Source organism: Gallus gallus, chromosome 10 (assembly GCF_016699485.2).
Source record: "Gallus gallus isolate bGalGal1 chromosome 10, bGalGal1.mat.broiler.GRCg7b, whole genome shotgun sequence".
In the NCBI taxonomy this organism is placed as follows: domain Eukaryota; kingdom Metazoa; phylum Chordata; class Aves; order Galliformes; family Phasianidae; genus Gallus; species Gallus gallus.
The window spans coordinates 15,005,935-15,021,846 of record NC_052541.1 but is presented as its reverse complement, the minus strand read 5'-3'; the positions used below and the strand labels follow the sequence as shown (position 1 = coordinate 15,021,846).

The 15,912-nt window shown below is 43.1% G+C and overlaps 1 protein-coding gene across 5 annotated transcripts in view; it reads right to left on the bottom strand.

The window, feature by feature from the left end:
- MCTP2 (multiple C2 and transmembrane domain containing 2) overlaps positions 1-15,912 on the bottom strand; it is a 113,013-nt gene that overhangs the window by 75,669 nt on the left and 21,432 nt on the right. For all 5 annotated transcript variants that reach the window (XM_015292280.4, XM_003641820.6, XM_004943863.5 and 2 more), the window contains exons 6-9: positions 6,922-7,064; positions 6,085-6,161; positions 4,765-4,876; positions 3,391-3,426 (exon numbers count right to left, since the gene is read on the bottom strand). In XM_015292280.4, the coding sequence (XP_015147766.2) occupies positions 3,391-3,426; positions 4,765-4,876; positions 6,085-6,161; positions 6,922-7,064 (368 nt within the window). The remainder of the gene's footprint in view (positions 1-3,390; positions 3,427-4,764; positions 4,877-6,084; positions 6,162-6,921; positions 7,065-15,912) is intronic.

Genomic DNA, 15,912 nt, shown 5'->3' with positions numbered 1-15,912 from the left:
TATCAAGGTGGCAATTGCGTCGCTTTTGTTTCAGGACTGAACTGCTGCAGGTCAATCCACCCCAAGCAAACCTGCTTATTTGCCTCAGAGATGTTCAACACTTAAAGGTTACTCAGCTGTACAAATGCTGGAAATAGCACGCGGGGCTCTCGGGGCGAGATTCAAACCACCCGGGACAAACAAGGCTACCGAGCATCACCACGTCGGGCTCCAGCAGAGATGGTTACCAACTCCTTCCGCACCCCAGATAGCTCCAGAAAAAATAGAAATAAAATCATAAAAGAGGGGAGAGCTTGCCAGTACGCACATGTGAGTTCATACATTAACGCTACTTAACGGTATCCCCTTCCCTTTGCAACGCCACTCTCCATGAGAAAGAAGAAAGCTGCACTCTTGGAGACAGCTCCTGCAGAGGACAATGCAGTTCTCAGCTCCCATGAAAAATGAGAGCTCTGGATGCGCTGCCCATGTCTTGGGGTGCCGCCCAAATATGCAGTGATTTCCTCTAGCAGCAGTGAAGGATATATACTGTGTAATCAACAGATAGCTAAATCATCTGGTTTAACAGCTCTTGCACCAAAATGATTTAAAAGACAATATTCAGTTGCTGAAATGCTGCCTGCGTAATGTTTGTAACGACTATGAAACTACTGCAGCTAGACTGGATGAACTCGTACTGCTGCCGTTCCTATTGTTGTCTGAAAGGCAGCTTTTCTTCCCTGAAAAAACAAGGGAGTGTGGAGAACACACATGAAAAGTACGTAGTATCTACAACAGCTCAGATCTGACACAGGGTAGCATTGGGCATTAATACTACCAACAGAGGTACTGCACATTTGGGGTGAATTTCAGAAGCCCGCAAGAATCCCACAGTTAACGTAAGAATTCATTTAAAATACGTTCCAAACCTGCCAAGTGCACCAAGAGATAACACAAAATGGCCAAATCGGAGTATAGCTCCATTTCCCTCATACAGGGGGAAAAAAAGTGAAAGTTATACTCATTTTTGCCCATCCTCACAGTAAGTCGTTTTCCTTGCATTTTTTAGAAGATGAAAAGCTAAATATTACAATATAGGTCAGCTATAGTTCGCTTTTAATGAAGTCAGGAAAACCATTCCTAATAGAAAACTTTTATTTGCTTAAACCTGAAGAGATGAAATTTAGATCTGTCTCAGTTCAGCCGCTCAAATGGAAAGTATGTGGCCTTTATTCCTGCAACAACCAACCAGAGTCAGCTCAGGAGCCAAAAAGGAGATGAGTTTGTGCATGCATTACAGAGCTCTTCCCATTTCCCCTGCCCCCCCTTATTGCTATATCTTTATCTCGTCCAGCAACACTGTTTTCTACCCCATCATACTCTCCGGCCATTCTTCCATAACCTCTTGTGCCTTCCCTAGACACCTATATTCCCCACGCACACCATTTTTCTTTCTTGCCTTTATGTTCTGCCACAAACTGCTAGTACTGCTTCCACAGCCCAGAGTTTCCTAACTAAAGATGGTTATTGATGTACAGTACTAGTGTTTTAGTGCAGTAGCAGAATCAATAAACCAGGAAATACTGCTTTGTCAGATTTTGCCACTGCATGCTGGGAAATATTTTTAGTGCCTCTGGATGGTCACAGAGCTTTTCTTTAGAGATCACACTGGAGCATGAACTATGTCTTCCCTTGGAAGAACTGAAGCTCTCCTACCCTCTAGTGACTGTAAATGAATAGAGCACAAGGTTGCAGCTCCGTGGCTTGATTTTTTTTTATCCCCCCTCCTCTTTTAAACAACACTTGCATCTCTCGTAACTTGGTCCCACGTCTTAGCATCTCAGTTTTATATAATAGGATGCCACGGCACAAGCCAGAGTCTTGAGAAGTGTCAGACCTGACAGTATGGCTTATAGCTAAAGGTCTAAAAAAGTGTGTATATAAAACAACGTTCAAAATGCAATGAGCTACAGCGTACAGTAGAAAAAAAAATAAATGACAGCAACCAAGACAGAAGTTTGGCTACTCTGCACAAAAAGGAGCAGAGTTTAAAACCTGGCTCCCTTTCCTGGGACCCAAAGCCAACCAGCGCCAAGAGACAAATGTGTGTGCCTGCGTGAGAAAGAGGGGGATCGAGCTGCAGCGACTGAGCGAGGGCACAGTAATTTCAAGAGCTTTAGCTAAAAACTGAAGTGCTGAGCTCCTCAATTATTCCATCACTTTCTGTCGTGCTGCATTCAGGGATGTCTGGCAGCCCTCTGCAAGCGCAGCACTACGGGTCTGTGTTATCTCCCCGGAACCAGGGCTCACTGAGCCACCAGCCAGCTCCAAGGGCTCTACTCTGCACCACTTCTGTTTACAAAAACATTTTTGCTGGCACAGTACCTGAGAGGATTGGCTCTTCTACATACCACAACACAGCTATGATGAATAAAACAAGAAGAGGTCCGTTATTCAATTTACCTAGGCGTAAACGGATAGTTATATGGGGAAAATATCAAGGTGCATACGTGTTCTCATAGGAGCCAGATTTTGATTTTCAGGTCAGTCGTCATGGCTCTCAAGTCGAGTACTGGGCCTTGCAGTTTCTATATCATTTACTCAATAGCAAATTAAAGCTTTACAGAACAAACAAAAAGCCACAAGCCCCTTTCCTGAGCCAGTTAAAATCTCATGCAAAAAAAGGGATACTGCAGCAAAGCAGATGTAATGGCAGCCTTCAAGGCTACTAGAACAGGCCAAGGAAAGCATGTTCCATAGATGGTAGCAACACACATCTTTGAAATTCCATTACACTGCTGGTAATGATAACTGCCTGCTCTTTCTCCATCCTGAGAAAAAAGGAATTTGAAAACCCACAGAAGTAACCAGAAGACATAAATACTGCCTCACAAATTACTCCTGTGGCAAGACACACCCCAAACAATCCAACTGGGAACTAGCAGACCTGTTTTCAATACCAGTACCTACTACTGGCCACATTCAAGTACTCCTAAGCAATTCAAATCCTCCATAGTGTTTTGCTGCTGTTCTTTTTGAATTGTAGAATGGCTTAGGTTGGAGAGGACCTTAAAGATCATCTAGTTCCAATCCCTCGATGTGGGAAGGGCTGCCCAGGATCCAGGATGAACTTACTTCCATTTTCAGTTAGTTCGGATTCTTTCTACAGTACTTTGCCAAATGAGGCCTTCCTCTCATTTGCTGATAGATGCTACCATTGGACATACTGTAAGAAAACCAAACCAATTCCTCATCACATTGAAAAATCAAAAAAGCAAAGGGAATGAAAAGGGAATACCACACCAAGGCTGCAGCTAGACTTCCAAAGTTATGATGCTTTTCACTTTGTGATAGAGGAGAGCACAAAGATTTGGGGAATGGGCCTTTTTGAAAAGAAAAAGTATGGATTACCTTGGATGAAGATCTCTTCTTCCGACTTGACCATCTCTATTCCGGTGTCCCCAGCATTGTACCAAAGAGAGCCCAGAGAGAGGAAACACAGGAGGAATAAAATGGGGGAAAGTTGTTCAGTAAAGCAGTTCAAATATCAACTTATAAAACTTACTGGAAAAGCTCATTAACAAGGAGGGGCTTAGAGATCTATTACTGCATGAATTTACCTTCCTCCTTCATGGCACCATCAAAAACTCAAAATACCTGCATTGCACCAAAAATAAGAGGACATAAAAAAAATCAGGAAAAATAATCTGAGGGACAGAGAGTCATTAGTAAGAAACATGGCTTACACTTTTGGTGCCATCTGGTTCTACAGTAAGCTAATTTAAAAAAGGAAAAAAAAAAAGAATCATCTTGCTGTTAAGTGCTAATGTGGACAGAGCCATTTCACTATTCTGATTCCAGTGGAAATGGCTGAGCAATTTGCATTTGAAATAGGAGGGCTTAAAACATCATCTTTAAAAAAAATTACAGTGCGCACCAACTCTTCTATCATCCGCACTCTGAATGTTAACTAAGCACCCTAGAGTACCAAAAGCCTCTACTTTAAACCAATGTATTTTCTGTCTCACTGGCTAAGTCCACTTTATTCCATGTCTTCCCAAAAATCCCAGAAGAATTCCAAAGGTTCTTCTGGCTACGTTACTTTTTCCTAAAGACGCTACGTCTCCGCTTCACCCCTTCCTGCAATCCAGTGACACTTGCCAACAACACTGTCTTGTACAAGTTCACTGGGGAACTCACATCACGGATTGAAGTCGCTGTCTTATAACATAGGCATATAAATACAGCAACAGTGCTTTGACGTCATTAAGTCTTTAAATATTCACATACCAAAGTAGAAGTAAATGTACAATTATCGTAAAATTAACATAAAGGATTTTACAATTCTCAAAAAGAGCAACAATATGAAAAATAAGTATTGAAGAGCAGGCATCCCATATCAAACTCTTTCTCAGTGTTAAAATCTAAGCTCTTTGACGGAAATCAGTAAAACAGCATGCTCTGGAATAGCAATTGCAAGAGTGGAAGATAACGTGCACACAATACATGGAGAGCACTGACACAGTACACTTCACAAGTACAAGACAAAAGTATTTAGCTACAGATGTCTAAGCATCTTTTAGTCAGTTAAATATGGACTTGTTCGGTGGTCTTTTTTTTTTTTCCCCTAAAGCCATCATTGATATCGATTTCAATATAGAGTTCTCTGAAGATGAAAATAAAGGTGGCATTTCGAAGTAAATCAGATTAGGTCAGGTCCTTTTTTTTTTTTCTTCCTCGCCTCAACACATTTCAGCTATAAATTTGATTTCCTAAGCCACTTACATTTCTCTTGAAGTCTCCTTGCTTGACTGCTAGACTCAAGTTTAATACAATCACTCCCATGTCATCTTCTAAACTGTTGGGATCTTCCAGTTTTAAAACCTGTTCAGTAGTTCTACAAGCGAAACAAACAAACAAAACAAAGAAACAAGAGAAGATGCAGATGTGTTGTCTTCAGTTAACTCGAGTTCACTCCTAAAGGTCACTCTGAGCAGTGCAAATTTCAGCCTCTTGTCTGAATTCCCAATATCGAGTTTAAATGTGAAAGCAGGAAGTCTGAAGGGTTCGCTGATAGTCCCAACATAACGCACAACCCCTTTTCGTAGCGCATCCTATCACGATGTTATGATGTTGTCTACATTTCTTCAGATGTGGGTACAAGCTGAAATAAGTTACTGCTGCCTCCATTTCCCAGGGAAGAAGAGCGACAGAGAAACTTATCCAAGTGAATTTGCTAACATTAATGGCTGAGACTTGACTCAGGATATGTATTCTACCTTACCTCCGCGTGCATTTAATCTCCCTCTGTGACTCAGTTCCCTCTCTGAAAACAGTAATGCTGGCATTTACTTGGTGGCACTATCTGACAGATAAATTCATTAATGTTTCTGGAAACACACAAACAACAGCCGTGGGAGCTATAATACACCCGCACAGGGAGAACTCATTTTCTCCAAAAAAAAAAAAAAAAAAAAAGAAAGTCACACAGTGAGCGAGTATAAAAGAGAGAAATAAAACTTGAATTCCTGGCTTCCAGCTTCACATTCAGACCAAGCAGCAGTAGACAAAAGGCGAAGGGCTTTGCCTCTGCACTAAATCAGGGCCAGATGCGGCTGCAGCAGGGCTGGGTGGCTGCAGGGGGAGGATGGAATTGGGGGAGCTCGCCGGCAGCAAGGCAAACCACTCCCCAGCCAAATCATCTGCAGAAAAATGCACCCTGCTCTACAGGGGGCTCATAGGGGGGTTCTCAGCTTTCTACCCCCTTTCTTCTGCCATAAATCCACCTCTATAAATTATTCTGGCGCAGCTAGAATAAATCATCCCTGCATATAGAAACTCGTTCTTATTTCTAAATAGAAAAAGAGCAGCTTCTTCTGTACAGGGCTCCATCCAGGTAGAAATGCAATCCAGTACACGATGCCAGACAAAACCAAGCCTATATGGGATTTATCTGAAGCTAATTTCTCATTTTTGAAACACATTCCTCACCCTCCAATCAGAAAAAAGTTTCCACGAAGAGATAAATCCCAAGCTGTAGCATTTCATTCTTTTATCACATCTCTCCATTGAAGTGCAATAACATTAATTAAATAAACGTGTTACCTATTGAGTTCAAGTTCAGTGAGTGCTACAAATGCCGAACCCATGAAGTCAGAAGAGGTTAAGTCCCGATCATACACCTGGTGGCAAAACAAAACAAACAGAACTTTCACATGGTAAGGCAGTTTCATCCAGCTGATAGAAGAACAGACATTTTAAGGCTTTTCAGATCAAAGCTTAAATGTAATTCAGGGATAATTCTCCATTTCTCTGCTTTAATTTGTATTTTTAGCTAAATATTTAAACAGTGTTTTGAAAGCATCATCTTAATGTTATGTAAACAAAGATGTGTGCTGCTACAGATTGTGCCTGTTCCTTTATGCTCTATGATGAAACGCTGCACAACATCAGGTAGTTCTTGCTACAGATGTTTTAGCAATTAGTGCTCGCAACTGGTAGCCTGCAGTTCTGGTAACTGTAATGGTACTCATAATGAGAAAAGGCTTTGCTACTTGTCACGGTTGCATCCCAGGCAATAACTCTGCTCAATCCAGCCAAATTGCACTCTTAAAATGAGCGTATGAAACCACTATTGATTTCACCGAGTTTGCACAAGCACGGTAAGTTACAGCAGAATTCAGCTCTGCAGCCTTAAATATCTCCAGTCCGGGAATTTCATTTCAACTTGAATTTTCAGTGAATGAAAGCAAAACATTTCAAGTGAAATCTGGAAAAGACATATGTGCATTTTAATGCGAAATTGCTGAAACCCTTAAACCGGATCGTGCTTCACGTTATGCTGCAACGGTGAATAAAATAATCACTACGTTTGTACAGCAGAAAACAGTTGCTTAAAATGATATTTATGCATCTTACAAAGATTTTAAAACCAAGGCTTACCTTGACCCAGAGTTTTTGATCGAGGGTCTGTACGGGCAGCACGACAGTCTCATCCCAAACTGGGTTTAGGTTCTTGTAGACTACCTTACTTTTGTATAGAGTTTTCCCATTCAGTTTGAACTTCACATACGGGTCACTTGTACCTATGATAAGTATAGGCAAATAGATCAGCACTGCCCCCACATAAACCCAGAATCTTAAAATGCAGCTTAATAAAACCATACCTAACAGCAACAATAAATGGCAATGTCTTTCTTCTAATATGCATTCATATGCATAATTACCTATATAGAGATTTCTCATTTGTACAGGAAATCTATTGAACATAACCAGAAGTTCTCTGAGAGCAGACAGCAACATCTTCATAGTTTATCCGATCTCTTCCTTATTATTCTTATGGAGTGTTAATTCTTCAGTAACTTTGTTAGTATTTTGAGTAAAGAGCAAACAAGGATGAAGAAATATTTACAAGCCAATTAGGAATGCAGACAGTAAAAGAGAAAATGTGATCCTGAGACAACAAATATTCAGACCAAAACTAAAAGGCATTATAACTCTGGATAGGAGTGCCAAGGACACCAGTAACAATAGCTAGAACACCCATCAGGATTTCATCACTGGTGTCATTTGCCCATTTGCTTAAATCCAAATCTGAAGTTCCACTGAAAAAAAAAAAATATATTGACATGATCCACCAGCTCAGGATAGAATCACACAGAGAACAGATTCCGTAAAGAAAATCAACAGTGCTCAGGTAACACGTTTTTTTAATCCCAGCAGCACATCCTGCCATGGCAATCATGTCCCATATTTGTATAGAGCAGATGTCCATAGACAGACCATGAGGCTCGTGCCACTCGGCAGCAATAGACAGACTTGCAGCTGTCAGAGGAAAAGAGAAGAGGGAAACTGTATTATTATTATTAAACCAATGGTTTCTGCACTAACACCAATCGCTATGCAGGATAACAAAAAAAAGAGGGAGTGAGGTATGGAAAATATTTAACTAGATGGCTGATTTAGTAAGGCACACAGACTACAACATCTCACAACTGCCAATAAGTGAAAGAATAAAACTGAGGCGTAGCATGATTTACAATTAACCGATCCCAAGTGCTGCTTATCTGTAATGTTCAATATTGTCTGCACTGTATTTTACATTTAGAATTCCAGTTCCCTGCTAACAGTTCTATTTCTTATCAGCTAACCCAACAGATGCATCCACACCGGGCACTGCACGCTGCCAGTGCAGCCACCATCACTAACACTGCATTTCAAAGCGCTGCTGCCAGGACAACTTCACAGCTTCAAAAATAATCTGAATGTGCCCTCCCAGGTCCCCAGAGAGGTACTTGTGGTGATGAATGAGAAGATACAACCAATGCTATGCGAAGAAAGACGCAGACTTGAGAAAATATAGCTAAGCAACAGCATCTATTTTGGCAGTAGGGGAGATAGTGGGCATGGCGGGGATGAGTGGATGGTCGGACGTGATGATCTTAGTGGTCTTTCCCAACCTTAATGATTCTGTGATTCTATCTGGAAACAAACAGTAAATACCAAGAAGAATGGTACGTCTGGGGATATACAGAGTTATTTTTAAGAATTATAGAAAGTTTTTATTCTGCTTTCTCTTTGTAAGTGATGAATCATGGAGTCCTGTCCAGTTCTGCAAATAGGGGGTGTCTCATTCACAGAAGGAAAACACTGATTGGATTTGAAATACTACCCACAGCTGATTCTTTTTTTAAATAGTAATTGCTGAAATCAACTTTTTTTTTGTTGGGAAAAATATCACACACAAGTACAAATTTCTTCTCTTCTGACAGGGGATAATAAAAAGGGGCTGATCCAAAGGCCAGGGAAATCAGAGGTCAGCTTCTCACTGGTTTTAGTGGGTTAGGACTAGACCTTCCACTAGGAAACTTACCAAAACCACGACTGAACTTCCACCTAAAGCACCCGGCTTAAAAACAGCACGCTTTACACAATGAATGGAAATAGTAAGGTAAAACATAGCCCTGCTATGTGGGTAGTGGCCCTCAGAGGATTTATGGGCTGAGAAACGACATCATTGAGCTCTGGGGTGTTCGCTTCTCCCCGCTACAAAGATCCCAACTCCGTTCTGCTTTAAAAGGAAAAGAAAGGATGGGTAGGAAGAAACTGCACGCTCAGAAACAATAACGGTAATAACGATGTCCAGAACCTATCCTGAGCACAAAATAGTAACCAGCTTAGATAAGGAAAGCAGTTGATGAAATTAAAGCATGAAGAGGATTGAAGGAGGTCTATGGCCGTAACTCGGCTGGTTTTGGCACAGAAAACCCATGAGAGAGGGCAAAGCCTAAAAAGAGAAAAAGAGGAGCTGGAGAAAGCAAACAGCCAGCAAGTTCAGTATCTGCCAGCACCAAACTCCAAGCCCTTTCTCCGAGGATGGGAAGCAAGAGGACCATATCTAAGTAAGCATCCTAATTGCATTATTGCTCTGAAAGCTTTCCAGATCATTAATAAAGGGAAATAAAAAGAGGGGGAAGGGCTGCCTGGTGCTGTTCGTGTGAATTAGGCTTTAGCAATCTTTATAAACACGCACGTAAGAGGAAAAGAATATATACAAATACGCATATATATAAAAAAAAAAAAACAGCGGGGAAAAGGCTATAATAAAAGAGGCCTTTAATTAAATAAGATTGCCACAGTGGGATCAGGCCTTCATGCTTGTCAGCTTACTCTCAAAATAAACATCTCAAACCCGGGCCTCAGTGGTGTCACTTACTCCGGCAAGGCACACTGGGTAATCCCTCGCTATCTTGACAGCTACATAATGTTCAAACTGTTTCACGGGTGAATGGCGGCACTTGCGCAAAAGAAAATATTAATGCCTGGAATTAATAGAAAAAGGGATGATGGCTTACAAAAGCCAAACAAGGGAAAGGTGTCAAGTTAGTGCGGTGTTAATTGTTAGGGAAAATAATTGTGAGCGGGCATGGGTTTCGGCAGCGCTTGGCTGTCGGGCTGTCAGAGGGGTAACATCTCAACTAGGCAGGCAGGGGAGCGGGGCCAGCAGTGCAAGAGAGCGGCTCCAACATCCTACAAATGACAGAATGGCACCTCTGTGCCAGCAGGCGGATGGACCTCAACCTCCGAGGTGGCAGCCGGACACGTACCGGGGCTCAGCGGCACTTCCTTGGGTTGATGGAGTTAGGCAACAAGGCTGGATGGAGGGGGTAAGGCACTGCAGCCCCTTTTGAGGTTCCCCTCGCATCGCATTGGCAAAGCTGCTGGCTCCCCCTGGGTCAATGCACTTACTTCTGCTGGTCGTTAAGGTGCCCCAGATTGCTTTCAGGTGGTTAGCACAGGCTAAGAGGAGACGGGGAAGGAGAAGCAGGGCAGGTGGGGCAGCCACACCTGATGGGCTGAATAGCACAGGCTGCAAGTTATTGTTAGCTGCAGCCGAGTTCAAGGTTTGAAGCCTTCTGGATTCAAGATCAGACAGACATTTGCATCCATCAAATGCTATTAATTAGGGACAATCTACAGTCTAGCCAAACAGTAAAGCTTTTCAAATCAGTGAATGGTGATTTATGATATGAACTGACCTAACAGGAGGAAGCTTTAGCTTTTTGTTAGACACAACAGGTGCTCAATAATACCCTGAAGAAGCCAGGCCATTAAAAAAAAGCTTTTGAGAAGAGACTCCTCCAGCAAAGGCAACCAAGACAGTTAACAGAAAAAACAAAAAGGATGACTTCCAAACAACAAACAGCTGATCATTCTATCAGGTAGACCTATTTTTGCACAAGAGCATATGAAAAGAGATGCTCACCTGGATTCTTTTACCTCTGTTATCTCTCACTACCACTGCAAAGCCACAAGTGCAGGCACAGAGAGCCCCAGCTAAAACCTGAGCAAACTCAGTGAGCCAGAGTGGCTGAGACACAGCAGCAGGACAGGCTTCAGCTGCACAAGAAACTGTTAATGGTGTTTTTAAATGGATACTGCTGCCCTCTAGCAGCCAGCAAGAGATGTGCCACATCAGCCATATTCACAGTATACACACTTGATTCGTAATTAGAAAAAAAACAACACCAGATCCCATACGATTTCAAACCACACTCCATTTTACAGGAGTAAACTTACTGGAAGTACAGCATATGAAACAAGTTTTGTTACATGAATAAAAAAATTACCACTTAATTGCACTGAAACCCTGAAAGCTCAAAGCAGGAACAGTGTGAAACATAACCCGGACCATTTCAAGGGTTGGTTAAAAACCCCCATTTGAATCTTCAGAAGGAAATGAAGGATTTATTTTATATGCACATAAAGAATAGATTTCTTATAATCTTCCTAGAAATAGAATTATTGGAGTTATTTACAACAAGGAGTAAAAGGCATTCTATAATGGAACACACTTTTTAAATGGAAAACCACTGTCCTTGTAGTGAAATAGCTGAGATCAAGGCTTAAAGGGGAAATCAGAAAGGAAAAAAAACCCACGTAATCTGAGAGCAGGAAATCCAGGTCATTTTGGAAAGTTTCGTGCACAGCAAATCTTAAGTGACCAGATGGAAACGAAACATTTCTTGGAAACAAGCATCACCAATACGCTCCAGGGGAAAATAAACCAAAAAACTCAACGACATATGAGAAGAACGCATGCAGATCTACACCTGAAGGAAAAAAAAAACTGAGGAAAAATTAAGGCTATTTCAGAAATGACAGCAAAAAAAACCCTTGCAGAAACTGGATTCAGTGCAGCACCAACCACTGCAGCACCAGCTGCTGTATGCAGAGCCATGCACGATCCAGAAAACATCACAAATAAGTACTGAAGCCATTCAAATCTGCAGCGTTTGTAAATTAGTCATGATTAAGCCTTTCAGAAAGAAGTGTGAAAAGTTGCCTAATACATCTGAATAATTAATAAATCTGAAGAGCTAATGATCTAATTGCAGATACCCTGAAAACAGAGAGAATTTAAATTAATCAGTGTGTTCGCAGGGAGTGATTCAGCCTAATTGCTCTGAGCATTTGCTTTCCAAACAATGGATTTATTCTGTGCAAGCCGACAAACCCCCAAGTCTTGTGCAAAGCCATCCTCGCCTCCAGCGCTGCCACCACCGCACAGCTGGGCAGGAGACAGCCCAGAGCTATGGATGGAGCAGGTGTACCACAGGTGTGTCGGTGCTTCAAGAAGGAAGTGTGTGCTATCCTGTCCCCTTTTCTCTCCTTTACAGCCCCTTTAGGTACTGAGAGGCCACACTCAGGTCTCCCCGGAGCCTTCTCTCCCCCAGGATGCACAGCCCCAGCTCTCAGCCTGTCCTCGTAAGGGACGCATTCCATTCCTCAGGTCATTTTTGTGGTCCTCCTCTGGATGCACTCCAACAGGTTCGTGTCCCTCCCGTACTGAGGACCCCAAATGAGGTCTCACAGCAGAGTAGAGGGGCAGGATCACCTCCCTTGCCCTGCTGACCACGTTGCTTTGGATGAAGCCTAGGATACATCTGGTTTTCTGGGCTGTGAGGGCACAGTGCTGTCTCATGCCTGACCTCTGAGCAGGGATGCAGACAGCCCCTTCTGCACTCCTGCAACCTGCACTGCTCCCTTTGTGCAGTCTCCGCACACACTCTTCCCACGCTCTACTGTCAGGATCATGAAAGGAAAGAAATGAGAGCAAAACTAAAGTGCAGCAGCAGGAAACAATCAGGGAAACCTGAGAGGAAGAAATGCAAAAGGACTGCCAGGGTACAAAGAACTTGTAAAAAATCTAGAAAATGCAAGACCGTGCAGAAAAGAGAGGAGAAAAGTCTGTTGGAGCAATGCAACTGAGGAAAAACAATAAAGAGAACCACAGACACTCACCAGCTGACATCACATCTGAGAAATGTATTTCTCATAACCGCAGTGTGTAACAGAGGTAATCATACACTCCAAGCCTGGTAGTAGGAAATTTAGAAACATGAGGGGCTTCTCACCCTTACATGCACTCCAAACTGTCTGTTTTTTTTCCCCACAGTAGTATAGTGGAGTTTGTCACCTGAGGGAAGGCAACACCTCCCTGCAGCTGTGGCACCATCTTGTTGCTCGGGGTCACAGTGCAGCTGTTCTGCGGAGGTGGTTGGTCATACAGATAGTAGCAGGCACAGTCAGAGCATCCCAGGGCCAGAAGGGACTGTGACATCTCAGAGTTTGCTAGACTGATTCACACAAACATCAGGCATCTCTCTGCCAAAGGAAAGTGGAGGAACAAGTGGAAATGGGCTCCACCTCCTCCCACGTTGAAGCACATATAGCTGGAAGCTGTGAGCTCCACAGCAATGCACTCAAGGAGGCCATAAAGCTACCAAACACACAACCAACTCACAATATTTAGAACTGGTGGCTTAGAGTGCTTTTGCTCCTGCAGAACTAGCAGTGTTTCCCAGATATGCACATTTCAACGATAAAATGCATTCTGCTTTGTTACCATTTACAGTATTAAAACCACACAAGTCACAAACTCCTCCCCATTACCATGATGTTACTGGTACCATGATGTTACTGGGTTATTAGTAACAGGAACACCACACAAAGCGCACAGAAAGCAAAATGTTGGTATTGGGTTGGTACCCACACACATTCACAGCGTTTGGTTCATTAGCTGCAATCATAAATATGGGAAGACCCACATACACCTGCCACAAGGCACAATGTACACACAGGGGATGTGACTGCCTCTTGCCAAGCACACCTTCCTGTCTGCCTAGGCAGCCTCTAATGTTTGGCTGCAGTGGCCTGTATCCCAAGAAACACCATCAAGAAGCAAATAAACCAGATTCCAAGCAAGCTGACAGCCAGCGAGTCCCCAAGAGAGGATACTGCAATACTGACCAGGAGAGGGATCTTTTTGGAGCATCTCTCAGTTCCGAACCAAGATCCTGCTCTACAGTATTTTGCTCCCTTGGTTTGGGTGCACAAAGACACAGATGGCTGAAAAACTATGCAAGAGGCAAAAGGTGAAGAAAAAAGCAGCATGGAGTAGAAGTTAACAGATAGTATTATGAAGGTAAATAAAGAGTGAGAAAAACCTGGCAACGTGAAACCACAGGAAACACGTCCCTACTGAAAGGGCAGTATGCAGTGAGTGAGAGTTCAGATATCTGCAAGGTTTAGGAAAAGTGAAGTCAAACACCAGGCTTAGAGCAGAACCATCCCTCACTTCTACACAGCCAAGGGTAATTACTTCCCTCATTACCAACGTGTAACGCGTCAACTCAGGGAAAGGCATTAATTTGCTGAGAAGAACCAGGACTATCCAGCAACAGCTGTTTCCAATGGCAGAAAGATATTTCCTCTGCCGAACACCTTAGATTAATACATACATACACACATACATCAGCGTACAATGCAATGAAGCCACCGCTTCCTCCCCCTGTCCTGAGGATGGCACGGGCTGTAGACAAGGCAGCAAACAAGCAGCAGAGGGCAGCAGGGACACACGGAGAGGCTCCTGCAAGCCCCTGAGCCTCAGCAGAAGCTGCTGCAGGGAGCTGAAGCTGAGGGGAAAAGTGCAGGTGTGAGAACGGGGTAGGGCACAACACGAGTGCCGTTTGCTTCGAGCAAACACAAAGCTTACCCAAAATGTACGTCAAGGGGTTTGATTGCTGCTCGAAGTCTTTTTTTCCCCCCCAAAGTAACTGCTGTTATTGCAATAACTAAAAACTCAAGTGCAGGACATTTACAAAACCGATCAAAGCTGAAGATGCTGGTAATACCCTCTTCAGTCGGGCTCTGTGGTTTATATGACTTTTTGTCCTTTCGTTTCCATCACTGATCACTTACCACCAAGTATGACCACTGCACGTGAGTAAGCGCTGCTGAACTCCTCCAGCCTGACATCCCCGCTACCTACCTGAGCATCTTTGCAGTTGCTCACACAGTGTTGACCGGAGGGTGTACAAAACCCCCGGTACCCACACTAAAACACATGACCAACAACACAGCATTTACCCACTGCAGAGTTCCAGAGAACCCTGCTGCATGTAAAAATAACGTGGCGAAGAGGGTTTGAAACCATCACGTAGCTGTATCACACAGCCTTGCTTGCTTAGCTCTGGGGGTTTCCAGCTCCCAAAACATCAATGAGCACGATTTGGCCTCCAGCCCTGGCTCCACAGCCGGACTGAAGGATGCACTGACTGCAGGCAGCATGTTCCTAGAGTCAAACTACTGGAGTGGGATATTACACCCCAGCTCAGTGGCCATATCCGGAGTCACAGTGAGAGAGAAGAGGGAAGTTGCATTCTCCCAGCCCACAAGTTTTCTGAGGTTTCCTCATGTTGGAGAGATGAGCAAAGCCAACAACTTCCCACTTATAAAAGCACACTGCAAAACCACGGCAGCTGGAGCTCAGACCTAAACATCTCACAAAGATCCTGAGTAACCGGTAGGACAGCACAGATCTATATGGATGTGCATCATGCATCACCAGTATGTTTTTCTGAAGAGGCCACCAACATGACTGTGCCTGAAGAATAATCACTATTTCCCCCTTATCCCAATGTCCATTTACAGAAAATAAAAAAGCAGTAATTTTACTGAATCGTTTACCACCTCACAGCCTTCTAAAAGGACAGTCATCTGCCACAGAAAGCGGCAGATCCAAACTGATTTTTCCCCTCGATTATGTTGCTTCACCATTGCATAATGCTTTGTTAAAGCATTCGCACTCTTATGCAGGAAACCACAGCCAAGAGCAAACTGTGTTCCATCTTCTATAGAAGTCCTCCTCTACTGGAATTTGTAATATCTTTTCTGTAGAAACAGCTGGATGTGTCCTGGCTTGTGAGGCTTGCTAATAAAACTGATGAACTGCTATGCTGTCAGGAAGTACGTGCTTCTGTCTGAAGAGTGATGATCTTAATCTAAGTATTCATTCGCTCCTTCCAAAAGCTGTAAGCTAAGAGGAAAATGTTGCATATGCTTGGCCAAGAGTTACCGTTTGGTGAAGAC